Source organism: Delphinapterus leucas, chromosome 14 (genome assembly GCF_059928025.1).
Source record: "Delphinapterus leucas isolate spDelLeu-1000000601 "Yukka" chromosome 14, BTC_Dleu_Yukka2, whole genome shotgun sequence".
Taxonomy (NCBI): Eukaryota; Metazoa; Chordata; class Mammalia; order Artiodactyla; family Monodontidae; genus Delphinapterus; species Delphinapterus leucas.
This window is the reverse complement of record NC_143142.1, coordinates 27,064,353-27,091,806: the sequence shown is the minus strand read 5'-3', so window position 1 is coordinate 27,091,806 and position 27,454 is coordinate 27,064,353. Positions and strand designations below refer to the sequence as shown.

Below are 27,454 nucleotides of genomic sequence, written 5' to 3'. Positions count from 1 at the left end.
GGGTCAAGATGTGGGACAGAACAGGAGGCAATCGAAGCAACATCTGGACGTGTCTTCTTTGGGCCCCCACCTGACAAGTGAGAAGACTGATGCCCAGACCCCCAGGTGCCCCGTGGGGCATGAAGGTGCAGCCAGGCCCCTGCCTGTGGGAGAGGGTGGATGGGAGGCGAGCCCTCTGCGGCCTCAAAGGCGCATTGTCCTGCCCCGGTGGCTGGAACTGGGCCGGGTGATTATAATAATAACGTCCTGACGCTCAGCAAGCGGTTGGGTTTCCATAGCTCAGGGAGTATCTGGTTTTCAAAGGGGAGACATTGTACAAGTGGAGTGTTGTTCACATCAGCCGTTCTCTGCAGGTCAGAGGCCCGCCCGGCGCCTGCCTCCTCCCAGAGGTGCATGCCTGGGCACACCGGGCGAGGAACTGCACCGGGAGGCCCTCCCCACCTGCCCTACAGGGCTGCGAGGACCAGGTCCTGCCGCGGGGAGGCAGAGAGTGGGGTCACTTCCCCCACGGCACTCGCCTGGCCCTTAAGCCTTTGCCAGGCTGTGCCTCCACCTTCTGCCTGGCCAGCCCCCCTCCTTGGTTATGATTCAGTGCAAGGCTCTCCCTCCAGGAAGCCTTCCTGGAATGGTGTTTCTCTCTTGCCCTAAAGGAGCCTCCCTTCCTCGTGTCTCTGTCCCCAGCATGGTGCCTGGTGTGTAGTAGGTGCTCGAGGCACAGCTGTTGATGAACCTGGGCGTGAAGCCTTTACGTTGTGTTTTCCATCCTGACAGGTCTGAGGAGCCTGCTTTGCAAGGTCTGAGCTCCACACACCGTGTGTCCGTGGAAAGGGGTGCAGCTCAGAGCTGACCTGACTTCCTGCAGCTTTCCTCCTCCAGCTCTCATGTGCCAGGGCCACACAGGGGAGCAGGAGGCCAGGTCTGCTCCAAGTGTTCCACTAGGTGCTGTGTGTCTTAATACAGGCAGGCATAGCTGGATTGGTGCTATTGGAGACAGATGTACAGGGGGCAGAGGGGCTGGTCTGGGTGGTGTCTGAGCAGCTTGTATAAAGCTAACTTTTTCGCAAATAAAAGTGATCAACTCCACACAAAATAGAAAAGATACTGTCTGAAGGCACTGAAGATCAACCAAAAGCAATAAAAAACTAGAGGGAATCCAGCCACTGGAAAAAGAAATGTACTGAGTGAGATTCGCGTGTATATGCTTTTCCCCTGAGGGCCCTCCCTAGGGCAGGGCACCAGTGACCAGAATGGGAACAGGAAGCTGTAGTCCTGTTGGCTTGAGGTGCCAGAGAACAGCTGGGGTCAGCCAGAGCATCTGGAAATGAGGGAGAAAATCCCTGAAAACCTGCATGTAAACTCCCGTCAGATCCTTGGTTGATGACTGAACTGCTCGTGTGGGAGCGAGACTCAAGGAGGAGAGAGCAGAGATTTCAGTGATCATCCACTGCAGGGGGACAGACAGTTTGGATCTCAAGTCCCACCAAGTCACAGGGGCTGTGCAAGTACTGTGGGCTTTCCCCTGAAACCACAGCAAGTCCACACCTTGTGAGAAAAAATTAGGTTCCAAGACTAACGGGTTTGTGTAGGACTAAAGGCAAAACTGCAACAGATCCACCCTCACAAAAATAAAACCATGCCTCCAAAAGTTCAAAGTGGAAGGCCTGATGAAACAAAGGCCAACACACTTCAGAAGATAACAGACTCCAAAGGCTCTGCAAAATGCCATCAGTGTCCAGAACGCAGCTAAAAATGACTAGATGTGTGAGGAACGTGGAAATATGATTCCTAGCCAGGAGGAGAAAGCAGTTCCTAGAAACCAGCCCCAAGATGATCCAGATGTTGGAATTAAATTTTTTAAAAATAAATTTATTTATTTATTTATTTTTGGCTGCATTGGGTCTTTGTTGCTGTGCGCGGGTTTTCTCTAATTGCAGAGCAGGGGCTACTCTTTGTTGCGGTGTGTGGGCTTCTTATTGAGGTGGCTTCTCTTGTTGTGGAGCATGGGCTCTAGGCGTGTGGGCTTCAGTAGTTGTGGCATGCGGGCTCAGTGATTGTGGCTCACAGGCTCTAGAGTGCAGGCTCCGTAGCTGTGGCGCATGGGCTTAGTTGCATCGCAGCATGTGGGATCTTCCCAGACCAGGGCTCGAATCTGTGTCTGCTGCATTGGCAGGCGGATTCCAGGGGAGTCCCTGGAATTAAATTTTAAAACAGCTTTTATAAATATATGTAAGTCCTCAAGGGAAAAATTGGCCATAATGAATGACCACAGAGAATTTTAGCAGAGAAATGGAAATGGTCAAAGAGAACCAAATAGAAATTCTAAAACTGAAAAGTATAACAATAAATGAAAATGTAACTTGATGGACTTTAACGGATTTTAAGAACAGTTTGGAGATGGCAAAAGAAAGGGTCAATGATCTTGAAGACAAATAAATAAGAATTGTCCCATCAAAAGAATAGAGAGTAACAATAGAGGTAATATGGATCTGAGAGACCACAGTAGAAAGTCTAGGGACTTCCCTGGTGGTCCAGCGGTTAAGACTCCGAGCTCCCAGTGCAGGGGGTCCAGATTCGATCCCTGGTCAGGGAACTAGATCCCACGTGCCGCAACTAAGCGCCTGCACGCCGCAACTAAGCGCCTGCACGCCGCAACGCACATCCTGCATGCAGCAACAAAGATCCCACGTGCCGCAACTAAGACCCGGCACAGCCAAATAAATACATATTTTTTAAAAAAAGAAATAAAGTTTAATATAATCGTGCTTCAGAGGGAGAAAAGAGAGAGAATGGGGCATAAAAAAAATTTGAAGAAATGATGACCTGAAATTTCATGAATTTTGGATCAACTTATAGATCCAAGAATCCCAACAAATCTCAAGCAGTATAAACATAAAAACAAACAGCCAGGCAGGCAGGCATATCACAGTCAAGCTCTTGAAAATCAAAGACAAAGAGGAAACTGTGAGAACAGTTGGAGGAATAAGGACACGTTACATGTGTCTGACTGCACATCGAAAAAATGAAGGTGAGAAGAAATGGAATGAAATCTACATTCAGAAAGAAAGCCAACCCAGAAATATTATTCAAAAATGAGGGAGAAATGAAGACATTTAGGTGACAGCTGGAGTGATTGCTTGCACTACAAGAACTAAGGTAGGAGTGACCAGAGCAAATTTGAACAAAGAAATGGCAGGAATGGTTCTGGGTTCTGCTGTCCACCAGCAGGCTCTAGGGACGGGCCCTGAGGAAGGTCCAGGGGCAAGCAGCACAGGCAGGCTTAACAGGCTGGCAGTCCTCAGGCAGCTGGCGTCACCTCTTGGGCTGCGTGTCCCTGTTTCCTTGCTGCCCTGGCTCTGGGGAGCCACAGACCTGACACCAACCCTGAACACTTCAGAGCCTGACGACTGCCTCTGGGCCTCCCAGTTCAAACACACATCCAGGTCCAATAAGCACATGAAAAGATGCTGAACATCACTAGTCACTAGGGAAATGCAAATCAAAACCACAAGGTACCACATCACGCCCATTAAGATAGCCATTATTTAAAAAAAAAAAAAAAAAAAGAACACCTGTTAGTGAAGATGTGGAGAAATTGGAACCCTTGTGCATTGCTGGCGGGAATGAAAACTCATACAACCACTGTAGAAAATTTGGCAGTTCCTCAAAAAGTTAAACATAGCATTACCATATGACCCAGCAATTCCACTCCTAGGTACATACCCAAAACAATTGAAAGCAGGGACTCAAACAGATATTTGTATACCCACATTCACAGCAGCATCAGTCACAACAGCCAAAAGATGGGAGGAACCCAAGTGTCCACCAACAGATGAATGGATAGACAAAATGTTGTATATATGTAGAAAGGAATATTATTGTGTTAAAAAGGAACAATAAGTCTGATAGGTGCCACACCATGGATTAACCTTTAAAACATTCTTCTAAGTGAAATGGCAAATAATATGTGATTCCAACTATACGAGGTACCTAGAATAGGCAAATTAATATAGACAAAGTAGAATAGAGGTTACTGGGAGCTTGGGAAAGGGGTGGTGAAGAGGAGTGTTTAATGCGGACAGAGTTTCTGTTTGGGGTAATGAAAAAGTTCTGGAGATGTTGGTGGTGAAGGTTGCATAATAATATGAATATACTTAGTGCCACTGAATGTAGACTTAAAAATGGTTAAAATAAATTTTATGTATATTTTACCACAATTTAAAATATATATATACATAGAAGATGGCCTGAATAACAAAATAAAGTTTTGGACCCAAAAAGGTATTTTCTGATGGTGTGGCCCAGTTGGGTGGGTGTGGTTGGGTGTTTTGCACAAGTCTGCTGCCCACTCTCCGCTGACTGCCCTGAGTTGGCCTTAGCTGCCAAACTGTCGGGAACTCTGTCGGGAACTCCCCCTCTCCTTTGAAGCAGGAAGTTTAAATTATCAGGTCAATTAGGAAAGACACAACCGAAAAATACAAGTTTCATTCACACTTCCAGGAGGCGTTTCCTGGCAGGGTGCCACCTCTATTATTTTTGGCGAGGCTGCTGAAATCCCCACAAACCCTGAGAAGGTACAGTGTAATCTCTGATTCTGTTTCAAGGATCAAAGCAAGTGAGTTTGGCTGTAAATGCAGATAACATTTCAGAGATGGTTTCATGAAAGAAGTCGCTAGACCAGGGCAGAAAGGGAGCTGGTGTTACATCACTTCCAGTGACCTCGGCCGCCTTGGCCCTGGTAACCTGTCCCCACCTGGGGGCCCCGGGGCACGAGGTGCTAGAGGTCTCGCACGTAGGGCAACAGCTCTCCCCCGCACCGGCGCCTCCAGTGCCGGGGCGCTGGCTGGGCAGCCGCTCAGGGTCCAGCCTTGAGGGGTGAGTCGAGCCAGCCCGCCCATGGCGAGGGAACCGGGCCCTCAGGGGACGGTCCTCGGGGCCAGCCCCGCCCCGTCGCTCCTGGGCGCACATACGCGCCCGGCCCCTGCTGGTCTCCAGCTACGGGTATTCTCCGGGCACTCCGTCCAGGAAACGCTGAAGCCCCTCTGTGCCAACCCTCCCAGGTGCCCTCGGCCCCCAACAGCCCTCCTGACGCTCAGCACTCAGTGCAGTTGTCGCCGCGTCTGTCCCTGAGTCCCAGCTAGAGCCAGGTGGGCGCCACGACCCCGCCGCACCGAGCCGCTCCTCAGCGCAGCGCGCCGCCGGCGGCTGCGCACGCGGCCCCACCCGCCCTCCGGACCCGGCCCTTCCTGCGCCTGCGCACGCGGCCCCACCTGCTCTCGTGGCACTCCGCGCGGCGTCCGGCTGAGCGCCCTCCCATCAACCCTCGCGCCCTGCTGCCCCGCTGGCAGGGCCCGGAAGCGCCTGCGCGACCGAGGCTTCACAACGCAGGGCGCAGGCGCAGCGCGGCTGGGAGGCCAGCGAGGGGCGTTCCGGGAGCCGGCGCGGGGACGTAGGGGTCGGCCGCGCGCACGCAGGGGGCGTGGCCGCACGACAAGGCGGTGCTGGGGCTCACGCTGCTTGCGGCTGGGGTCGCGGGCTGCGGCCGTCGGGTTAGTGCGTTGGGGTCCGCGCCCTTCCGTCCCTTCCCGACCCCGGTCCGCGCCGGCCCTGGCCTCGCCTCACGGCGGCCGGTCTCGTCCGTTTTGTAGGTGCGCTCGGACTCGCTGTCGAGGGAACCGGACCGTCGTGGCGCCGCGTGGCCGCAGGTAGGTGGGCTTCGTGCGGCGGCGCCTGAACCGGGCGCGGCCTCGGCTCCGCGGGCGCACGCTGTCCTGTCCCGGGGAAGGGCCGGGTCCCTCGGCGCCGGACAGGCTGGGGACATCGCTCCCCGAATTAGTGAGAGCCAGGCGGGGCGGGGTCCCGGGCGCTCACGGCAGCGGCTGCCTCCCCTCACGGGGGGCAGGAGTGGGAGTGGTTCGTGGTCACCTTTTTTTCAGCGCTCGGTGAGGAACTGGACTGGACGGCATTTACCTGCTGTCTTCGGTCTCTACCGCCCTAGCGTGTTTTTAGTGTTAGGATGGGACGGGCTTTCGGATGGAAGACCCCCACCCCCCGCCTCGCCACCAGTGTTGGGGGTTGGGGAGGCAGGTGCTGGGGCCCCTGGCGGCTCCGAATGCTGCAGGCCGCCCTGGGAGGTCCTGGGCGGAAAGACCAACAGGCCGTGCCCCCTTGGAGGAGCTCCCGCAGATGGGGGTAGGTAAACACGTGGGAAGCCGCCCCGAAGGTGAGTGCAGACTGGCGCCCCTCGGTGGGAGCCGGTTGAGCAGTGGGGGGCGGGGTGTGTGTGTGTGTGGAGGGCTTGTTGGGGAAATCGCGCCAGGAGGGGTGAAGCAGAGAGCGCTCTGTGCAGGCCAGGAGTGGACCTCGTGTTGCAGGGAGACTGGGGAGGTGGCTACCCTCAGGCTGGACTGCGGGAGGGCTCCTTGCATCCGACGGGAACTGCACCTCCTTTTTTGTTTTGCGTTTCTTTGGGCTGCTCAGGGGTGATGGTCACTGTTTTCCAGGCCCTTTGCAGGGACCACCTTGGGGTGGGGAGAGTAGACAGAGCAAGTGGAATTTAACTCGGGTTCGGATTCTGGGCTGTTGACAGGGAGGGGAATGCAGGGAGGATGTGTTTGGGGTGGGGTGGCTGCACTGTGAGTAGCGACATGAGTCTGGGAGACACAGGACGGGTGTGGGGGTGGGGGGAAACCTGGAAGGCACACAGGTAGTGCTTGCCATGCTTCTGGGGCTGTGATGTAAAAAGATCTTATGACACACTCTGCACCTGACAGTACAGTGCTTGGGCGGCTGGGAGACGGTTCACAGGACTGTGAAGCGTAGCTTGTAAATGGCGTGGTGATGTGTCGTGGGGTCAGCTGCCTCTGTCACTAACTGGTTGGCGTGTGTGGCCACAGACGAGTGACTTTACTCACCACCGTGCCTCGGGGTCAGCCTCATCAGGGGTCATTGTTGGCCATGACTAGAGCCGTCAGTGAAGGTTGTTATTGTTACTCCTGAAATTCTTTGACAGCCATCCAGGCCGTCCAAGGAAGCCCAGGGGGATCTGATCTGGCCCCCTGATCTGGCCTCCTGGGATTGACATCACTGCCATCACATCTTGCCCTTGAAACATCCCAGGTGGCGTGTACCTGCTTTCTGGGACCTCCCAGGCAGGCCTCTGGGCCCCCTTGCATGGAGAGCTCCTGGTGGGGGCCCAGGGTCGGCTGCCCAGTGGTGGTGGTTGGGCCTAGTTCCCACTCTTCCCACCTTGTTTTTGGACAGATCGCCTCGGATGGTGGCCTGCGTCTGACAGTCCCATCAGCTCTTCTCAGCTCTTCTGAGGCCGCAGTGGTCAGCTCCCCGCTCAGCACTTGCCTGGAGCACCCCTTCGCAACCGTCTATCCCGTTGTGTCTGCGCGCCGCTTCTGCCCACCCTCTGGGCGCCGTCCCTCCCTCCTCTCCCCCTTCTTTCTCTAGTTGACGTGGCAGCTCCCGTCTGCTCCCAGCATGCCTCGTGGCCGGCGCCAGGGCCCTCGCAATCCCATCCGGGCGGCAGCCAACTACGCCAATGCACACCCCTGGCAGGAGGACGGGGCCACTCCTGGGGTTGCGTACACCCCCCTAGTGGATCCCTGGATTGAGCGGCCCTGCTGTGGGGACCCTGTGTGTGTGCGCACGACCATGGAGCAGAAGAGCTCAGCGAGTGGTGCTGTGGGCTGTAAGCCCGCGGAGAGGGGCCCCCCAGCAATGCGCATGGGCCTGCGGCCCCTCAAGGTGGACTTCCACTGGGTGCCCGGCTCAGACCCAGGCACCTTCGATGGCTCCCCTTGGCTGCTGGACCGCTTTCTGGCCCAGCTGGGCGATTACATGTCCTTCCGCTTTGAGCACTACCGGGACAACCTCAGCCGCGTCTGCGAGATCCTCGGGCGCCTGACGGGCCGAGCCCGGGCGTGGGCAGCCCCCTACCTCGATGGGGACCTGCCCCTGCCTGACAACTATGAGCTTTTTTGCCAGGATCTTGAGGAAGTTATTCAAAACCCAAACAACTTTGCTGAGTACCACGCTGCAGGGCCCTGTTCTTTGCCTCTGGCCTCGAGCCAGCCACCAGTGGCCCCACAGCTGCCTGTGGTGAGACAGTACTTAGCTAGGTTCTCAGAGGCCTTGGCCCTCAACATGGGCACTCCCCCCAGGTCTGTCCCCGCTGCTCTGGCCACCCCCACTGTTTCTAGTTCCAATTCCACATCTAGAAATGCTCTACCTGAGCAGCTACTAGCCATGGAGAGCAGCTCTGGGCCTGTGGAACCTTCTGCCTTGTCCAACTCTGCAGGCAGCGCTGGTCCTGGTCCCATGGGGCCATCTTCCCAGCCAGGGGAGGCGGCCCCCAAACCTGTCCTTGCAGTTGCAGAATCTGCTGAACCCCCTGCCCAGAAACCAGGTCCCACTAACCCAGGGGGTCCAGGACCCCAGAAAACAAAGGAGGAGGTTTCTGAGACAGAGGCAGGCCAGGAGGCATCCTTAGGTACCCCACAGGGGGCAGTGGACACCCCAGCCACCCCAGGAGAGCCACCATTCTGTCCCACGCCCCAACCCACAGCACTGGATTCCGAACACGGCCTGGGCAGGTATGGCAGTGCCCCCTTGTCATGAAGTGGTCTGCGTGACCAGGGAACCCCACGGCCCCCCTGTCAGGACAGTGGGGTATTGCCAGCTAACTCTAGATGGGGTGCACCAGGTAGTGCCCTGTCCACTTGCCCCATTGCTGGGCAGGAGATGGACTTGTTTGGCGTCTACCGTGTCTGAGCACAAACAGCTCCCCTTAAACTCCCACCCCAGGGCACAGCAGGACAGTGGCCTCTGCCCTGTGCCCCTCATTCTCCAACTCAGTGGCCCAGAGGCTGCCTCCCACTGGGCTCTTGGCTGCATCCCAACACCTTGTTGGGAAGCGCCTTCTCACCTGGCCTGTTCCCGCTAGTTGGAAAGAATTGCGTAGATCAGTCCCCATCAAGTTTGTACAGTCCTTGTAACTAGTCCCCCCCAAACCCACCCCCTTCGGTGCTGGCTGGGACTGGACTGGGTCAGCTGTGCCAGCCCTTTTGGACCTAACTCCTGTGGTGTCTGCTTTGACTCCTGCCCCAGCCTCTGCTCCCTGTGTCCCCTATCCTCTGGACTGGAAGTTAAGGAAGGCTGCATGGAGGAAGCAGCTGCTCTCACTATTCAGTGTAAGTGGGAGGGTGTCTTGGCAGAGGAGGGTGCTTCCCTACGTACGGGCTTACCAGCAGCCCTGGCCCACTGGGACAGCTTTAATGCAGGAGGGTGGAGTGGGGGCCTCCTTGCCAGTCTCAGCTCCCTTTCAGGCATTTGCCTGCAGTGTTAGCATCTAGTCTTGTTTTGGCCCGCGCTGCCCTCCCCTCTGCTCTTCAGCATCCTGCCTCCACACCCACTCGTGCACTTGGCTGCTTCAGCACTCAACGCCCAGCGCTGTAATGACTTGTGCCTCTGGATGGACTGTGAGTCCCTAGGGCAGGGCTCCATCAGTCAACCTCGTGTCCCTGCTACACAGTCGGTGCTATTAAACGTGGGTTGGATCCATGGCTGAGTGAGTCCTTGTCCATCAGTGCGAGCAGAGTCTGGGCCCAGCTGCGAGCACCCGGTCAGCGTTGCAGGTGTGGTTCATGGCAGGGGCTTGGATCCTTGCAGGGTCTGGCTGAATGGGTGGGAGTGGGAGGCTTGGTGGGAGGGGTGTGGCCTTGAGAACTATCTTCGAGGCCAGCGGTGAAGTGAGCAGGCAGCAGGCCAGGGCTGTGAGTCCCCAGGGCCGAGGGTGGAGTGAAGGAGTACCCGCTCTGCACAGGGAGGGTTTTCTAGTAACAGAGCTGACTGGGAGGCTTCTCCAGCCCAGGTCAGCACAGGACAGGCACAGTGCATCTGCTCCGAGGGACAGATAGGCAAACATTTCAGGCCCCTGTGGGTCCTATAATTGGGAAAACAAAACACCTTCCTGGAGAATAGGAAAGAAAAAGAAGTGGAAATATAACTGCAATCAGAAAGTCATTTTCAGAAGGAAAGTAATAAGCAAATGGTAAATTTTAAGTAAAATAGACATTGTTGGGATTACTTCATTAGTAATTTGCTTGAAAATGTTCTGGGTTCAGGTGGTTTTATTTCTGAGTTATTTTACGGCACAGACACCTCATAAGTAAAACAGCTGCGAGTCTTAGAAGTAGGTGGGAAGCTGATGTAGCCCCAAAGCGAAACAAGCAAGCTGATAAGAAATAAGTGTGCACCCTTGATTCTGATCCAGTGGAGGAATTTGGATGTTCCAGCCCAGCCTGGTCACACTGCTGCCCCCATGCTATTGCTCAGGCCCGGGCCCTCCTCCTGCAGGCTGTCCTGGTCAGCTGTGGCCTGGCCCACCTATGGGTCTGGTGTCGTTAGCAACATTGGGGCCCCAGAGCTGCCCTCTGGGGGGGGTGGCCCAGTCAGCAGCCCTCTGCACAGGCTGCCTCTCCCATCTCCAGTTAGTGGACCTGGAGTGAGTTCCCTCAGCCCAAGATTTCCATCTTCCCTTTTGACCCCCGGTCTCACTGGGGGCCTTTTCCCCCTCGGGCCCCAGACGGCTCCTGCAGGCTCGGGTTATGGTCCAGCATACCTCTCATGAGGGTCATCTGCAACGGCAGGCCTGGGGGCTTTGGGGAGAGACTGGACAGATGACCTGTGGAAAATGGGTTCTGTTGGTGTGCCCTGGCCATGAAGAAAAGGACGGGAGGGCAGGCCTCAGTTGTGAGGGCAAGGTCACCCATTCCTGGGGTTGGGAGAGGGTGGGAGGGCGCTGGCCTTCCAGACTGGCAGCGCCTATGGTTCCGCAAAGTGACTGCCCCATATTTAGCTGGCACTGTGCCCTGCCTTTGGGCAGATGTGATGACCCAGCTGCTCTCCTCTGGGGGGGAGAAGGAACACAGAGGGCCAGGAGAGGGGGCTCTGCTGTGCGTGGCAGGAGAAGGGCCCTTGGGTCATGGCCATTCCTGGCTCTGCACACGTAGGCAGCCCACCCAGAGGAGGGTGCTCTGGGCCTGGCAGGGTTGCTGGATGTGCTCAGGGTGGGCTGTGCTGGGGCGTGCATTCCAGACCATTGTGTCTGTCCGTTGCTTCCCTTGGAAATACCCGGAGGTCTCATTTTCTAAAGCTGGGACACGGTGGGCACTGTGGGAGGGTTTGTAAAGCGCCCGTGTCCAAGAAAACTTCTAACACCGGAAGTGTTGAGGATGAGGTACTGTGAGATACAGAACATTTTTTAAAGCTGCAGGAACGAAAGGACGTGGAAATTGGTATGGAAGGATGAGCAGAGAACTTGTAAATAAAGCCGAATAAATACAGGGGTTTAGTTCACGCTGGCAGGGCTGTTTCCAATTAATGGGGGTAAAGTGGATCATTCAGTGAGAGGACTTGGAGCAGCTGGTCAGTTGTCTGGAAAACAGTGAAACTCACTGTGTGCCAGCCGTGCTTCAGGTGGATTAAAGATTTAACGGTAAAAAGTCACAAAAGCACCATGGGGAGGTACGGGCAGATTTTCTGCTGTGATTCCAGACATTCTAGGTGCCAGGAACCGCAGGAGGCCTCTGGGCGCGCTGAACCCTGGCCCGCGTGCAGGTGGCGGCTGCTTGCTCCATGGTCTCGGCTGAACCATGAGCCATTGGAATCACCGGTCCTCAAGGGGGCGGGGTAGGGCTGAGTGCCCAGTGGGGGTCACCGCCTTGTTAACAGCCTGGAGGTCCGGCAGCGAGGAGTGCGGTCACCAGGCTGCTGGCGCTGTGTTGGTCAGGGCGGGCCGACTGTGCTGCAGGAACAGAACCTCCACATCGTGGCCACCCCATCCATTGTGGTCCCTCGGGTCGTGCCGACAGGGCTCCACTGGCTACATTTCTCCATGACCGCAGAGACTGGGGAAGGACCGCTGTGAACCACTAGTGGTGCGCATCACTCCCCTCCGTTCACCTGGCCTGAGGGAGCTGCTGCGCCCTCCCGCGAAGTGGGTGGGGCCCTCAGCGCCAAGCCACGGGACACAGCTGTGCAGCCATGAGGGGGGGCCACATGGGCTGTGGGGAGAGATGCCCGTGCGCACCTGCTCAGGCTGCGTGGCCTAAGCGACAGGAGGTGCTTCCTCCCGGTCCTGGAGCCTGGGCATCCGAGATCCAGGTGTTGGCAGGGTTGGCTGCTCCCAAGACCCCTCACCTCGCTGTGTGTCCCCTGACGGTCTCCCTCAGTGTGTCTGTGTCCTCGCCCCCTTATGAGGACACCGGTCCTATTGGATCAGGGCCCACCATATGACCGCATTGAAGCTTAATCCCCTCTTTGAAGCCTCTGGACACAACCACGTCTGAGGTGCTGGGAGTGGAGCTTCAACATGGGAACTTGGGGGAGACAGCTGGGCCATCAGAACACCCGACATGGGTTTGTTTCCCATCTTTGCAGTCTTGGGCAGTGCTGTCGTGAGCATCCTTCTGACATCGCCCCTGTGTGCAGAGCTGCTCCAGCCCCGAGCAGGATGTGCCCAGTTCTGTATCTGGGACCCCTACAGAGGGTGCGAAGATGTTACTCTATATTCCCAAGTTTAAACATTCTTCCTTTCACGTGACTCTGGAATCTCCTGGCCTGCAGGGCGCCCTTGACAGCCCGTTCCTTCTCCCCGGGTGCCCTGTCTCCCTGTTGGCGGGGCCGTAAGAAGGTGAAGAGGGACGTCCCTGGCTGCTTTCCACCTGTGTCTGAGCAGTGCCGGCCTGGGCCAGCGGTCGGGAGTGAGCCCACGCCCTTACACCTGCCTGTGCGGGTGGCAGAAGTGCAGCCACGGTGCAGGGACACCTGCTGGCCGCTGGGAGTGCCACATCGGCCCCCGAGAGGCCTCAAGTGATAGCGCCCTTCACCACCACCATGCTTAGGGGCCCCTCTCCAAGAGGGACTGGGTTCACGGGAACTTCCTGGGCACCAGCCTGTGGGCATCAGCCCCATCCCAGGCCCTGGGGAGGGCCATCTGGGCACTGATGTCAGCCCTGGGGAACTGGCCCCTGTGGACCATCCCTCCTGGCGGTAGTCGGCCCCAGAGGCCGGTGCTGGTGCCTGGGAATGGTCCCACTTCCTGTAAAACATGGAGCTTTTCTGTGCATTCACCGGGAACAACCAGGGCGGCAACCCATTGCTAGCCGGTCCCACCCTGGCCCCTAAGTGCCAGGCAGGCCGGCTGAGAACACCCAAGTGGCCTTCCTTCCTGCCATCTCCAGCTCCAGGACCAGTGGCTCCTCACCCTGGCATTTCCTCCTGGCCCGGCAATGATGGCCTGTCCCCCCATCCCAAGGAGTCCAGTTGGTGCCTCCAAGCCCTCAGCTGTAGGAAGCCTTTCATACCTTGTGTTGGTCAGGCCGCAGAGGTGCTTAGGGGAGAACGGGCTGTGCTCACCTCTGCCCAGGCACCCATCATATCACGTGGACCTTGACCCCAGCGGGGGAGCCTGGTCCTCCGTGGCCATCTTCCCCAAACACGGGGCAAGTTGGAAAGGACACTCCCAAGGGGCTTCACACGAATTGCTGGCAGCTGCCCAAGGGCCTGGGATGCTGCCCCAGGGATGTGAGGTCAGCGCTGCTGCTGCCTGAGCAGTGGATCCTGCCAGAGGGAGCAGCGTCCCTCCCAGGCTTTGCAGGAGCAGGTGACTTGCTTCTCTTGGATTGAACAAGAGGCTCAGGCCCAGGACGGGTGGGTGGCTGTCCTCCCCGGGTCTCAGGAGCACAGCACTCAGCTCCACTTCTGAAACTCATGTCCACAGCCATCCCCGAGTTTGCTTGTGGGCCCTCTGGCTCACAGGGAGGTGCCCTGCGCACAGGGGGCGGGGTGGGTAGGCTGTAGTCGGGACTCAGGGGGCTCCTGCCGGCTGGGCTCAGGAGTCTTCCCCGTGCACGTGCAGAACAGCCAGCACGGGCCTGCCAGCCTCAGGCCGTGCACAACCGGGCGCAACTGAGGCCACCACCTGGGCTTCTGGGCGACGCTGTGCCAGAGGCGGGCAGGCCCAGGGAAGGGCTATGAGGGTGTTCCTAGTCTCCCCCCACCCCCACACACACGGACACGTCAGGCCCCGGGAGGCAGGCATGGCTGGGTTGGGGGAAGGCAGTGTAGGGATGGTGCCCGGTTCCCGCCTCCCCAATGGGCTCTGAGGCCCGCTAAGCACGGGGCCGCTTGTGGCACCGTCCTCCTCCCCACCCCCTCCCCGGGCCAGGGAGCTGCCTCCCCGGAACCCCTCTCCAGGATCCGCATCTTTGAAGCCATGGATACTGACAGAGGATTCAGTGAATCCAAGGTCGCCAGCCGGGCGTTGACAGATGCCCGGCCACGATACTATTTCTGATTTAATAACCGAATGGGAGGCTGGCCCTTGGTAATAATTAGGGCTAATTACTGAGGAGGTGTTGACAGAAAGGCTGAGAGGAAACAAACTACCTTTATCCCGGGGCTTAGAGTCAGATTACACTGTGCTATCTGCCTCTCAGAAAGGAGACGCTTCAATCACTCACCAGAGGCTTCAAAGGGGAAGGGGCCCTGGCCGTGCACGGGCTCAGGAGGGCTATGAAGCATGCCTTTGACTCCGAATGGCCACGCAGAGCCCGCTCCAGAGATGGTTTCTTTGTGAAGTTTGAGTTCCCTGGGCAAACCTGCCGCTGCACCCAGGCCTGGGCGGGGCTCTGCAGGCACGGGCGGGAGGTGGGGGCCAGGGCTTGTGCTGAGGCCAGGTCCTCCCTGGGCTGGGCCCATGCGTGGCAGTCTGCAGGAAGGCAGGGCAGCTGGTGCGTTTTCCTTGGCCCAGGGAACGAGCTGCAGGGAACAGAGTAGGGCTGTCACCCAGCAGGCTGTCCCCTGTCTCACCTGGATCCCTGAACCGCAGCTTCTCTACAGCATTGTGGGCCAGTCCGGCCTCCTCGGAGGGGGCTGTGTCCTTGGCCTTACTATTGGGGGACCACTTCTGGGGGCCTGGGTGTCACTCACTGGGCTGCCCTCACCCAGTGAGCCAGCACCGTGGACAGGATGCTGACCCACAGGGACCTCGATGACAAGAGGCTAACTACCTAGAGGGTTGTCCTGTGTCGTGGGCTTGTTGCTGACGCGCTGTGTGCCAACTCCCCTGGACCTCCCTGCATTTCAGAGATGGGGGAGGGGTGGTGGTCAGACCTCCATGTCCTGTGAAGCAGGAGGCTTCCCAGTGATCTGGCCTGGACCGCCCTGGGGCCGCCACGTCTGTAACGTGACTTCCAGGGGCCAGTTCTGAGATTTGGGCCTTGCTGTGGTCTGAGCTGATCAGGAAGGTGGAGGGCGACGGGGCCTACTCAGGATGGCCTGTCCAGGTGTGGCCTGGGAGGTGCAGAGGGACTGGGTCTCGGTTCCTCCTGGCCTGGAGAACCGGCCAGCTCAGTTTTCCTGCTAGAATGGCCGTGCCGCATGAGAGAGAGGGGACTGCTGGGTCAGCATCTCCCTTCCCTGGTGCTACTCTGCTTTGGGAGTAACAATAAGCATGAAGATGATAAAAGTTACCAGTAAATTGCTTAGCTGAGTACTGACTACCTTGTGTTGCGGGCGCTATTGATGGATTTAAGTCTATTTATATTAGGGCAAAAATAGGATGGGAAATCACTTTAAATAGGAGAAGCACTTAAAAATTGGCATTAAATCTGTTTAAAGTCACCTTAACTGGAATGAGAAATTGGATCTAAAGCCAGAAAAATCTAGGCAGGAAACTGGGTTTTCATAATACCTTAGTGGTAAATCAAATACCATTAACTGTAGGTCAAGAAAAAATAGCCCCCAAATATTGTTCAATATATGTTATTTGAAAAATAGCCTCCTCGAAAATGGCCAGGAGGGCGGCGGCCCAGTGGTTGCCCTGTGCCTGGAAGGTGCTGGTGCCCTCCCCTTGCGACTGTTGTGCGTGGGGATGGCATGGTCGTCCGTGATGAACAGCCTCGAGCACTGCGATCCACCCAAGTCTGGAGCTTATTCCGATTTCCTTAGTTTTCCTCTTGTGTCCTTTTCCAGGACCTCAGCTAGGACTATGTGACACTTGGTCACATCCCCTTGGGCCCCTCTGGGCTGTGATGCCTGAGACAGTTTTGAGGCGAGTACCCTCCGCTATGATTTGCCGTGTGTGTTTCTCGGGATCAGCCTGGGGTCTGGGTTTCTAGGAGCAAGACCTCCAAGATAAAGGGCCATCGCACCGTGTCAGACCCAGGGAACGTGCTGTCAGCATGACCTTGATCGCCTGGACGGTGGCGGTTGTCGGGTCTCCCCTGTGAGGAGGGCTGCCTCCACGCACACCCTCGCAGGCAGGGGTCCAGCTCCACTGCCTTGCAGGTCACTTGGAATTCTGCTCAGATTTGTCTGCTCTCCCTGTTGATCTATTTCTTCAGTCGTTTCCTTCATCACTGTGGACTCACGGTATCGATCAGGACTGATTGTTAAGATACGAACTTACAGGGAGTCCCAACACATGTACAGAAACCTCTCCATGGTCAGAGCCCTCCTCTCGCTGCCCCTTGGTCATGAGCCCACCCCTGACCCCTGACTCTGGCCCCTGGCACCTCCAGTCACGCTGTCTACCTGGCCCTGCCGTTTCCAGAATGCCGTGTGAATAGGGCCAAGCAGTATGTAGCCTGTTACTCGCTCTGATTTTCTGGGGAGGCGTCCATGGTGTTGCGTTCATCAATACTTTCTTCCTATTTTATTGCTCAAGGGTGTGTTGTCATTTCGCATTCGGGCGATATTCTGAATAGAACAGACCAGTCAGGTACAGGTGTTTGTGTGCACGTATGTTTTCATTTCTCTAGATTAAATATCCAGCGGCGGAGTGCTGGCAACTTGACGATCGGCTGTTTTGTGCTCCAGGGACCTGCTGGGCTGTCATCCAGGGCGTGTGTGCAGTTTGTATCCTCACCTGTGGCTCAGCGGCCGTTGGCTTCCTCGGGGGTTTGTCTTCTTCATTTGAACCGTGTTGTTTTCATTTGCATTTCCCTAGAGGCTAAGGATGCTGAGCGTCTTCTTGTGCTTATTTGCCATCTGTACACCTTATAGGTGAAGTGTCGTCTGTTCAGATCTTTTGTTTAGTTGCTGTTGAGTTTTTTAAAATATTACTGATATACTAAAATGTGCACATATTTAAAGTGGATAATTTGATAAGTTCCAACACCTGTGTAAGCATCACCATACCCAAGACATGAATGTGCCTGCTGTCCTTAGGGAATCCCTAGGGTTTCCTCCCAACCTGCGACCTTTGTAAGGCCTCTCCCCACTCCCTGCAGCGCCCCTCCCCAGGAGCCACTCATCTGTTTCCTGTCGCTACTGGGTAGTTTGCACTTTTTAGAAGTTTATGTAAATAGAATAGAATATTTACTCTTTTTTCTGGCTGCTTTTAGTCAATATATGATTTTGAGGTTGATTCGTGGGGAGGCGTGATCGGTGCCCCTTTGTTGTTGAGTATGGGTGTACCACCGTTTGTTCAGCCTTGATGGATGTTTGGATTGTTTCCAGTTTGGGACTTTTTTTGGAGAAACAGCCACGCTTTATTCCAAAGCCATTGTACCAGTATGTTCATAGGAGAGTTCTTCTGCTTCACGTGCTTCCCAGCGGCCAGGGGTGTGGTCAGTCTTTAATGTGGGCCGCTCCCATAAGCGTGTAGTACAGGTGACTGTGGCTTTCGTTTGCGTTTCCCTGATGACCAAAGCTGGTGAGTATGCTTTCAGGTCCTAATTTGGCATTTGCATATCTTCTTGGCTATAGTGTTTATTCACATCTTTTGCCCTTTCTTTTTAAATACTTTCTGATTTTATTTACTTTTTCTTTGCTTTCCTGATGAATTTTGAGGATTCTTTATATATTGTGGATGCATGATTTACAAATATTTTCTCCCAGTCTGTAGTTTGTCTTTTCATTTTCTTAACACCATCTTTCAAAGAGCAGAAGTTTCTAATTTTCTTGAAATGAAATTTATCCATTTTTCTATTGTGGATCATGCTTACTGATAGTTTTTAAAAATCATGAATGGATGTTGAACTTTGCTGGATGCCTTTTCTGTATGAGTGTAGCTGATATGGTTTTGTGTTTTTTCTTCTTTAGTGTGTTAATGTGATGGAGTTATCTCTATTGATTTTGGAATATTGAATCTGCTTTGTGTTCCTGAAGTAAACTCTAGTTGGTCATAGTGTATTCTTTTTTTTTTTAACTTCTTTATTTTATTTTTATTTTTGGCTGCATTAGGTCTTCGTTGCTGCGCGAGGACTTTCTCTAGTTGTGGCAAGTGGGGGCTACTTTTCATTGTGCACGTTGTACTGGCTTCTCGTGTTGAGGAGCACAGGCTCTAGGCATACAGGCTTCAGTAGCTGTTGCACATAGGCTCAGTAGTTGTGGCTCGCAGGCTCTAGAGCACAGGCTCAGTAGTTGTGGCACATGGGCTTAGTTGCTCCACGGCATGTGGGATCTTCCCGGACCAGGGCTCGCCACCATGTCCCCTGCATTGGCAGGCAGATTCTTAACCACTGGGCCACCAGGGAAACCCCCATAGTGTATTCTTTTTATATACTGCTGGATTTGATTTACTTTTTTTTTGAGGATTTTTACATCTGTATTCATGAGGGATATTGGCTTGTGGTTTTCTTTTCCTGTACTGTCTTTATCTGCTTTTGGTATGAGGATCATGCTGGCCTCAAAATGAATTGGGAAATGTTCCCTTTTTTTCTGTTTTCTGGAAGAAATTATATAGAATTGGGGCTATTTTCTCTTTAAATGTTTGGTAGAATATGCCAGTCAAGTCATGTGGGCTGGAGTTTTCTTTTCTTTGCAAAGATTTTAACTAAAAGTGCAATCCCTTTAGTCACTATAGGGCTATTCAGGTCATTTCTTCTAGGTGACCTAGAAACCCCCTAGTCTGTGGTTTTCAATTTCTATTTCATCTAAGTTGTTGGATTTATGTGCACTGAGTTATTTATGGTATTTCCTTATCCTCCTTTTAAGGTTAGTGGTGTCTGTAGTGATGACCCTTCTTCCATTATTATAATTTGTTTCTTCTCTTTTTTCAGTTGTCAGGCTAGCTACCGATTTATCTATTTTATTGATCTTTTTAAAGATCCAATCTGTGGTTTTGCTGATTTTTCTCTGTAGTTTTACAATTCTCTTGTTTTATTTATTTCTTTTCTGACATTATTTCCTTCCTTTTCCTGGCTTTGGGCTCATTTTTCTCCTTTTTCTAGTTTCTTGAGGTAGAAGCTAGGTCATTGATTTGAGACCTTTCTTCTTTTCTTTCTTTCTTTCTTTTTTTTTTTTAAAGAAAACCTTTATTTTAATTTTTTTTTTTTTTTTTGCCACACTATGAGGCTTGCGGTACCTTAGTTCCCCAACCAGGGATTGAACCCAGGCCCACTGCAGTGAAGGCACGGAGTCTTAACCAGTGGACCACCAGGGAATTCCCCCTTTCTTCTTTTCTAATTTGTCATTTGATGCTATAAATTTCCTCGAAGTCCTGCTTTAGCTGCATCTGACAAGTTTTGCTATTTTATATTTTCATTTTTATTCAGTTCAAAATATTTTCCAATTTCTGTTGAGACTTCTTCTTTGGCCCATTGATTATTTAAAAGCATGTTGTTTGTTTCCCAGATATTTGGAGATTTTTCCAGTTGTCTTTCTGTTATTGATTCCAGGTTAAATCCATAAGGTCAGAGAACATTGTGCGCTTTTGGTTCTTCTACATTTTTTTGAGATATAATTGACATATAACATTGTATTAGTTTCAGGTATACAACATAATGATTTGATAGTTGTATATATTGCAAGATGATTGCCATGATCAGTCCAGTTAACGTCTGTCACCTCACATAGTAACAGAGGTTACTCTACATTTTTTAAGGTTTTGTTTTATTTTTTTTTGGCTGCATTGGGTCTTCATTGCTGCGCACAGGCCTTCTCTAGTTGTGGAGAGTGGGGGCTACTCCTCGTTGCAGTGCGCGGGCTTCCTATTGTGGTGGCCTCTCTTGTTGTGGAGCATGGGCTCTAGGTGCGTGGGCTTCAGTAGTTGTGGCTCACAGGCCCTAGAGTGCAGGCTCAGTAGTTGTGGCGCTCAGGCCTAGTTGCTCTGTGGCATGTGGGATCTTCCCAGACCAGGGCTCGAATCCGTGTCCCCTGCATTGGCAGGCAGATTGCCAACCACTGCACAGCCAGGGAAGCCCTTAAGGTTTGTTTTAAAACACAGGATATGGTCTATCTTGATGAACGTTCCATGTATATTTGAGAAGTATGAGTTGTTCTGTTGGTGGAATGTTCACTTCATGTCAGCTCAGTCCAGTAGATAGATAGTATTAGGTCTCCTGTACTATTTTCTGGCCATTTGTTGAGTTGATTGCTGAGGAGGAGTTTAAGTCTCTAGCTGTGATTATGTATCTGTCTACTTCTGCTTTCATTTCCATCAGTTTTTCCTTCATGTGTTGTGAAGTTCTGCTGTTAGTGGAGTACATGTTTAGGACTTTCATGTCTTCTTGATGAATTGATGCCTTGTGTCATTGTGTGTTTTCTTCTCCCTGTTAATAGTCCTTGTTTTGAGGTCTACTTTCTCTGATAATAATGTATCCATTACACCTTTTTTTTGTTATTTGTATAGTGTATATTTTTACTTTCAATTTATGTATGTTTTTATTTTTTTATTTTATTTACTTATTTATTTTTTGGCCACTCTGTGTGGCATGCGGGATCTTACTTCCCTGACCAGGGATCGAACCCATGCCCCCTGCATTGGGAGCACAGAGTCTTAACCACTGGACCACCAGAGAGGTCCTCTATGTTTTTATATTTAAAGTAGGTTTCTTCTAGATAATTTACAGTCGGGCTTTTTAAAAATTAGCTTATAGTTGTTGGGTCTTATAATAGCATGTTGGGAGCATTTATGTTTATTGTAGTCATTTTTATGGTTCTATTTAGGTCTTCCATTTTGTTTTCTCATTTTCCTGATGCTTTAGCCCTCTATCCCTTCTTTCCATCCTTCTTTTGGATTATTTGGATATTTTCAAATACTCTGGTTAAATTTTCTGTTAGCTTTTTGTCTGTATCTCTTATATATTATGTTTTTAATAGTTAGTAGAAGCCTTACATCCATATGGGTCCCCTTACCCTCCCCCCTTCATGTTATAGCTGTCAGATTGCAAACCCAACAATATACATGTTCACTTAAGAGGTGGAAATTTGTCTTTTATGTTTACCATTTCTCTTCCTCTATCTTCTTGGAGTTCCACATTTCTTTCTGATCTTTCTTTTGAGCTGTAGAACCTTCTTTAATATTTCTTTTAGGAAATATCTTCCCGCAAGAAATTCTGTTGGTTTTCCTTCACCTGAAAATACCTTTATTTTGCCTTCATTCCCAAAAGATAATTTGCTGGGTATAGAGTTCTTTTGTTTACTCTAAAGATGTTCCACTGTCTTCTGACTTCCATGGTTTCTGATATGAAATTCACGCTCACACAGATGATTTTTTTCCTATGTGTAACGTGCCGTTACTGTCAGGATTTTACTGCTGTTATTTTTCAGCAGTTTAATTATGACATGAGTATGGTTTTCTTTGAGTTTATCCTGCTTATGATTCATTGAGTTCTTGAATTTATACATTTTTGTCTTTTCCCAAATTCGTGACGTTTCGGGCATGATTTATTCAGGTAATTTTCCTACCCCATCTCCTTCTCTTGTCCTCAGACTCCCATGCATGAATGTTAGACCTTTTTCTATTATTCTGCAGTCCCTGATGCTCTAATCATTTATTCCAGTCTTTTTTCTTTCTGATCTTATATTGGATAAGTTCTTTTGACCAGTCTTCGTGTCACTGACTCTCTCCTTTGTCATCTCTGATTCCATTATTGAATGTCTTTGTTTCAGATATTGTATTATTTAGTTCTGGAACTTCCTTTTTTTTAAAAAATTTTTCTCTCCGCTGGGAACTTTCTTTCATTCATTTCAAGTGTGTTTACCTTTGCCTCATGGAATATAATCATAAAAGCTGCTTTAAAACCCTTATCTGATATTCCCAACATCTGAACTGTCTTGAGGTTGGCATCTGTAAATTGTCGTTTCCTTTGAGAATTGACCTCATTTCCTGGTTCTGTGTGTTGAATAATTTTGTGTTGTATCCTAGACATACCCTGGACCGGGTATTACATTGGGTCCTCTGAAGGATGTTGAGTTTCGTGTTAACAGGCATTCAACCCAGTTAGATTGTCTCACCCTCTGTGGGCTACAGTTTTACTTTCATTTCCATTTTCAAGGCTCTTGATACACTGCTTTAGGTCTCTCCCACTCACCAGCCACTCTGGGTTCAGCCTGAGACTTGGGCAGTGGTTTAGGTCCTAGTTCAGGTCTTAAAGCTGGTGCTGCTTTGGGTCTAGCCCACATGTATGCAGCTCAGAGAAGAGCCTGGGGCTTTTGTGGGTTCATTCACAGAATTAAGGGATCTTTTTCTTTAGCTCTCTCCTCTCTGCCATTCTCATACCCACATAGGATCTGGCAGGGTTCTTTCTCCATGGTTCCTCTGATCAGAACGACAGGGGTCTCTCAGAGTCACTTCTTCCACATAGCTCCGTGTCCAGGGCCCATCCTCGGGGCAGGGCCAAGAGAGAAGAGAAACACAGGCCATCAGGGAGTCAAACCCTAACTTTTTAGAATCTAGGATTCTATTGGCTTTTTGACTATATTTCTTGTATTATATATTATGTTTTTAACTCAATCTAGGACTTAAACTAATCTCAGTGCAGAGAAAAAGTGTCTCTCCAAGTTTTAGCTACCACTGCCTTGCAGCAGTGCAACTTAGACCCACCCTCAAGGCAGTGCCCCAAGACATAAAAATAAAAGCAGGAAGCTTGTGCCCATTCAGATCAGTTCTCCAAGTTTTTGCTTGCCTCCAAAGTCTGTCTGCTATTGTTCACTTTTCAGAGTTTTCAAGTAATTGCTGTTTATATTTTGTCTAGAGTTTTTAGTTGCAATCTGCCAGATAGAGAGGAGAGAGGCTGTAGTGAGCCTGCTTCATCCTGGCCAGAACCAGAAGCCTCTTTAGGTGGTATTAATTTACATTTCTCCATGAGTGAGGTTAAGCATCTTTTCTTATGTTTAAGGGCCATTTTCATATCTTTATTTGTGAATTGTCTATTCATGTCTTTTGCCCAATTTTCTATTTGGTATTTAGTCCTTCTTTAATTTTGAAGACTTTATGTGTTTTAAAGATACTTTGATTTTTATCTCTTTTGATGTGTAAAAGTTAAAAAATTTATTGTTAAGTATTTTATCTTCTTAGTTGGTATTTTAAGTGGGATTTTCTCTGACGGGTTATTGGTTGTGTACATGGAAGCTGTTGAGTTCTCTTTGCTAGTTTTATTTGCTGCTACTATCACTGAAGTTTTCCTTTAATGTTTGTTTTTTCATTTGTTTGTTTGCTTATTTGTTTTTTGGCCGCGGCCATGGTGCACAGCATGCAGGATCTTAGTTCCCCGAGCAGGGATTGAACCTATGACCCCTGCAGTGGAAGCACAGAGTCTTAACCACTGGACCTCTAGGTAAGTCCTGTTCTTTTAATGTTTGGATCTGTTTTGTCATTGATTATCTAGGGCTTTCAATGTATACCATCATGTCATCTGGAAGAGAATTTAACATCTTCTTTTCCAATTCATATGCCTCTAATTGATTTTTCTCGTCTAACTGAATCAGCTTAAACCTCCCATACAATGTTGACTAGTAGTGTAGACAGTGGGTATCCTGATCTTAATAGAAATACCTCTGATATTTCTTCATAAAGTAATGTGTTGGCTTTAGAACTAAGGAGGGTGTGTGTTTGTGTGTGTGTATGTGTGTGTGTGTATGTATTATAATCATTTTTAAGAAACCCATCAGTTTCTGTTTGCTTAAGTATTTTAATTAAAAATGGGTATTGAGGGCTTCCCTGGTGGCGCAGTGGTTGAGAGTCCGCCGGCCGATGCAGGGGACACGGGTTCGTGCCCCGGTCCAGGAAGATCCCACATGCCGCGGAGCGGCTGGGCCCGTGGGCCATGGCCGCTGGGCCTGCGCGTCCGGAGCCTGTGCTCCGCAACGGGAGAGGCCACGACAGTGAGAGGCCTGCGTACCGCAAAAAAAAAAAAAAATGGGTATTGAATGTTGTCAGAGGCTTTATCAGCATCTATGGAGATAATCATATGCTTTTTCTTTATAAATCTATTAATATGATGTATGACATTAATGGATTTCCTAATTGAACCAACTTTGCATTCTAGGATAAATTCCACTTGGTCAGCATGTATTATGTTCTTAATTTGAGGTTGTATTTTGTTTGCTAATATTTTATTTGCTATTTTTGTATGATAAGTGATATCAATCTCTATTTTTCTTCTGACCAAAGCTTTAAATATATCTGATGAATCTTGGTATGTAATGTTGTTTTGTCATTTTAAAAAATTTGTGGTTTAAGTATTTCCCCTTTTACCTAGAAGTCATTTAATAAATTTTTAAAAATTTTTAGTTGGAAAGATCTTTTTGGTTTTTATTTTGTTAATTTTTTGGTTTAATTGCACTGTGATCATAGAATATTGTTTATAATGTTAATATTTCTTCTTTGCGGAACTTACTGACGTTTCCATTGTGGCGCAGTATATGATCACAGAGAAAGCATTCATGTGCCCTTGAGGAGAAGGTGTAGTGTCTGTTGTCAGAGTGTGGAGTTCCCTACAGTTCCATACTGTTTACCTTGTTGAGTCTCTGTCTCCTTACTTATTTTGTCACTTGGTCTGACCTGTACTGACGGTAGTATATTACATTCTCCAATTACTAGTGAGCTTTTTTCTGTGCCTCTTTGCATCTCCTGTAGTTTGTGCTTTATAAAGGTGTTGTTTCTGTTACTTAGTACATAGATGTTCATACATTCATTGTGAACCACAGCTTAGTATTAGAAAGTGTCTGCCTTTGTCAAATCTGATGCTTTTTGGCTAGAATTTAACTTTTTTTAAAATTAATTAATTAATTTATTTTTGGCTATGTTGGGTCTTTGTTGCTGCACGTGGGCTTTCTCCAGTTGCGGCGAGCGGGGGCTACTCTTTGTTGCAGCGCGCGGGCTTCTCATTGCAGTGGCTTCTCTTGTTGCGGAGCACGGGCTGTAGGCGGGCGGGCTTCAGTAGTTGTGGTGCACGAGCTTAGTTGCTCCGTGGCATGTGGGATCTTCCCAGACCGGGGCTGGAACCTGTGTCCCCTGCATTGGCACATGGATTCTTAACCACTGCACCACCAGGGAAGTCCCTAGAATTAAACTCTGATGTCAGTGTTTCAACTCCTATTTTCTTACTGTTTCTGTTTGCCTGACATACCTTTGTCTATCTTTAATTTCAGCCTTTTGGAATCACTTTATCTTGTTTCTCTTATTGACACATATTCTGAGTATGAGTCCTTTATCAGATATATGTTGCAACTATTTTATCCTTGTTTCTAGCATTTTTTACTTCCTTAATGTCTTTCGAAGAAAATCATGATTTTGAACTTCTTCTGTGTGACACTGGAGTTTATTCATTTTCAGTTCTGTGGAGTATTCTGTCATATGAATGTGCCAGAAGCATCCCATTTTGCAGTTGATGGTTATTTGGGTTGTTTCTGGTTTTTATTATTATGCACAATACTGCTATGAACACTCTTGTACAAGTCTTTGTGTGCAAGTGTGCAAGTTTCTTTAGGGTGTTTAAGCGTGGGGTTGCTGGGTCATAGGGCGTGCCAGGTGGTCCCTGATTGTTTTCCACGGTGATTGGTTCCACATAGGCCCCTCCAATGTGGTACACGGCTCCAGTTGCCCCACATCTTGGTCAGCATTTGCCAGGCTGTTTAATTTTTGGCTAATCTGCTAGGAGTGCAGTTATTTCACGCTAGGGTTGAACAGGCATTTCCAAGATTATTAATTAGGTTAAACATCTCTTCCTATGTTTGTTAGGTATTTATGTTTCTTGTGAAACATCTGTTCAAGTCTTTTGCTCATTTAACGTTTGGTGTTTGCTTCTTTATGTTATTGATCTGTGTCTTTATCTATTCTGGATACAAGTCCCGTGTGGGTTTGTGGCAAGTGTGGAGTAGTGAGTACTTGTGTTCACCGATGGCGGGCATTTTGCCACATTTGCTTTACTTCTCTGCCTGTGTGCTTGTATGTAGCTAGACACAGGTCGAGGGTTTTTTTTCTGAAACGTTTGAAAACAGATTGCAGACATAACATTTCATCCCTAAAATACTGTATCCTAGGAATAAGGATACTCTTCTACATAAAATACCATTGTTTTCCCCAAGAAACTTAGCAATATTAATTCTATATTATCTGCAGCCTGTATTCAGATTCCCCCAGTTGTGGCCCCTGTTTCTGATCAGGATCTAATCAAGGTTCACACATTGCATTTGGTCGACATGCTCTTTAGTCTCTGAATTTAGAAGAGTCACCCTGCTGTTTCTCTCGCTGTTTTTCTTGACCTTGACCTTTGCCATGAGTCTGAGCTGGGTGTCCTGTCTGGGCCCCTGGTGGGTATGTCTGGAGGTTCCCGAACGTTGCTGGCATAGGTGGACGGTGATGGGCCCTCAGGAGATGAGTGATGCAGGCTGTTTACTGCGGGTGGCCCGCTTCAAGGACAGTGCCGGTGGTGACAGCCCGGTGTCCCCTCATGAAGGAGCATTTCCTCTGTGATTCATAAACGACCTGTAGGCACAGCAGATCTCCTGCTCCCAATAGCTTTTCCCCAGTCGGGTCATTTTCTGGATCTGAGAGGTGATGCTCTCTGCTTGTACATTCAGTTCCATCTTTTTATTTCTTTAAAGCCGTGAAGCATTATATTTCACAGACCTGAACGCTCTGCTCGGGTCCAGGTCTGCGCCTGCGGTTCCTGGTGCTCCTGGTCCTCGCAGGGCTGGGCCTCCTTGTCTGCTTTTACGAGTGTTGGCTGGGAGCCGGCATTTCTTAGGTTTTTTCCTGTGAATTCACTGAGGCCTGGGTTGAAGGGGTCCTTCTGAGAGATGCACAGCCTGCAGTTGGGGGGCCCCAAGGTGGTGTGATTTGGGGCTGAGAGCTGAGGGCGGTGACGTTCTAGAATCTCCGAGCACAGCTTTGGTTCTGGTTCAGCCTAACACTGAGCCCATGGCCCCGGGGACCTCATCTGTAGGGGATACTCCTTCGAGATTACCCACCTCCAGAGGGCTCAAACTTTGTCCCTCGTGGACCTGGGACTCCAGGTCCCTAGGGCAGCAGGTGCCCTAGGGCAGGGCCAGCTGCAGGCTCTGTGGCCCTGCCCACACTGCACTCTGCTCCCACACCAGGGTAGTGGGGAGGCCGGGTCCCCCCTCCACAGGAGTAACCCTGCGGCTGTCCTCCGTCTGTGGGCCGGGCCTGGGGGGCTCTGGGGGCATTTGTAGCAATGGTGGAAAGGCT

At 50.8% G+C, this 27,454-nt stretch overlaps 2 protein-coding genes and 1 long non-coding RNA gene across 7 annotated transcripts in view; 2 read left to right on the top strand and 1 right to left on the bottom strand.

Moving 5' to 3' along the window:
• Positions 1-1,850: 1,850 nt before the first annotated feature.
• LOC149747594 (uncharacterized) lies at positions 1,851-5,622 on the bottom strand. Its single transcript, XR_016387578.1, has 2 exons — positions 5,268-5,622; positions 1,851-2,189 (listed from the first exon to the last, which is right to left on the bottom strand). It is a non-coding gene; the product is annotated as an uncharacterized LOC149747594 (long non-coding RNA).
• RTL10 (retrotransposon Gag like 10) lies at positions 5,488-9,569 on the top strand. 3 transcript variants are annotated; one of them, XM_089894852.1, is made up of 5 exons: positions 5,488-5,546; positions 5,646-5,702; positions 7,261-8,600; positions 9,115-9,197; positions 9,400-9,569. In XM_089894852.1, exons 3-5 carry the CDS (start codon positions 7,486-7,488, stop codon positions 9,495-9,497), a joined length of 1,296 nt encoding a protein of 431 aa, XP_089750978.1. In that variant the 5' UTR covers positions 5,488-5,546; positions 5,646-5,702; positions 7,261-7,485; the 3' UTR covers positions 9,498-9,569. The 3 variants fall into 3 exon arrangements, with proteins under 3 accessions (XP_089750978.1, XP_089750976.1, XP_089750977.1); XM_089894851.1 differs by adding an exon at positions 7,010-7,116 and having other exon boundaries at positions 5,514-5,546; positions 9,115-9,569; XM_089894850.1 differs by having other exon boundaries at positions 9,115-9,569.
• Positions 5,497-27,454, top strand: part of GNB1L (G protein subunit beta 1 like) — a 44,472-nt gene continuing 22,514 nt past the window's right edge. For 2 of the 3 annotated variants that reach the window (XM_089894853.1, XM_022551169.2), the window contains exons 1-3: positions 5,515-5,546; positions 5,646-5,702; positions 23,492-23,576. The gene's annotated coding sequence lies outside the window, so the exon portion shown is untranslated. Of the gene's footprint in view, positions 5,547-5,645; positions 5,703-23,491; positions 23,577-27,454 lie in introns of all 3 variants that reach the window. The other variant, XM_022551170.2, reaches the window with a different exon arrangement.

Coding starts and splice junctions, on each gene's coding strand:
- RTL10 (XM_089894850.1), top strand. CDS start 7,486: ATGCCTCGTGGCCGGCGCCAGGGCCCTCGCAATCCCATCCGGGCGGCA. Junction 8,601..9,114: donor TCCGAACACGGCCTGGGCAG/GTATGGCAGTGC, acceptor CTCCTGCCCCAG/CCTCTGCTCCCTGTGTCCCC.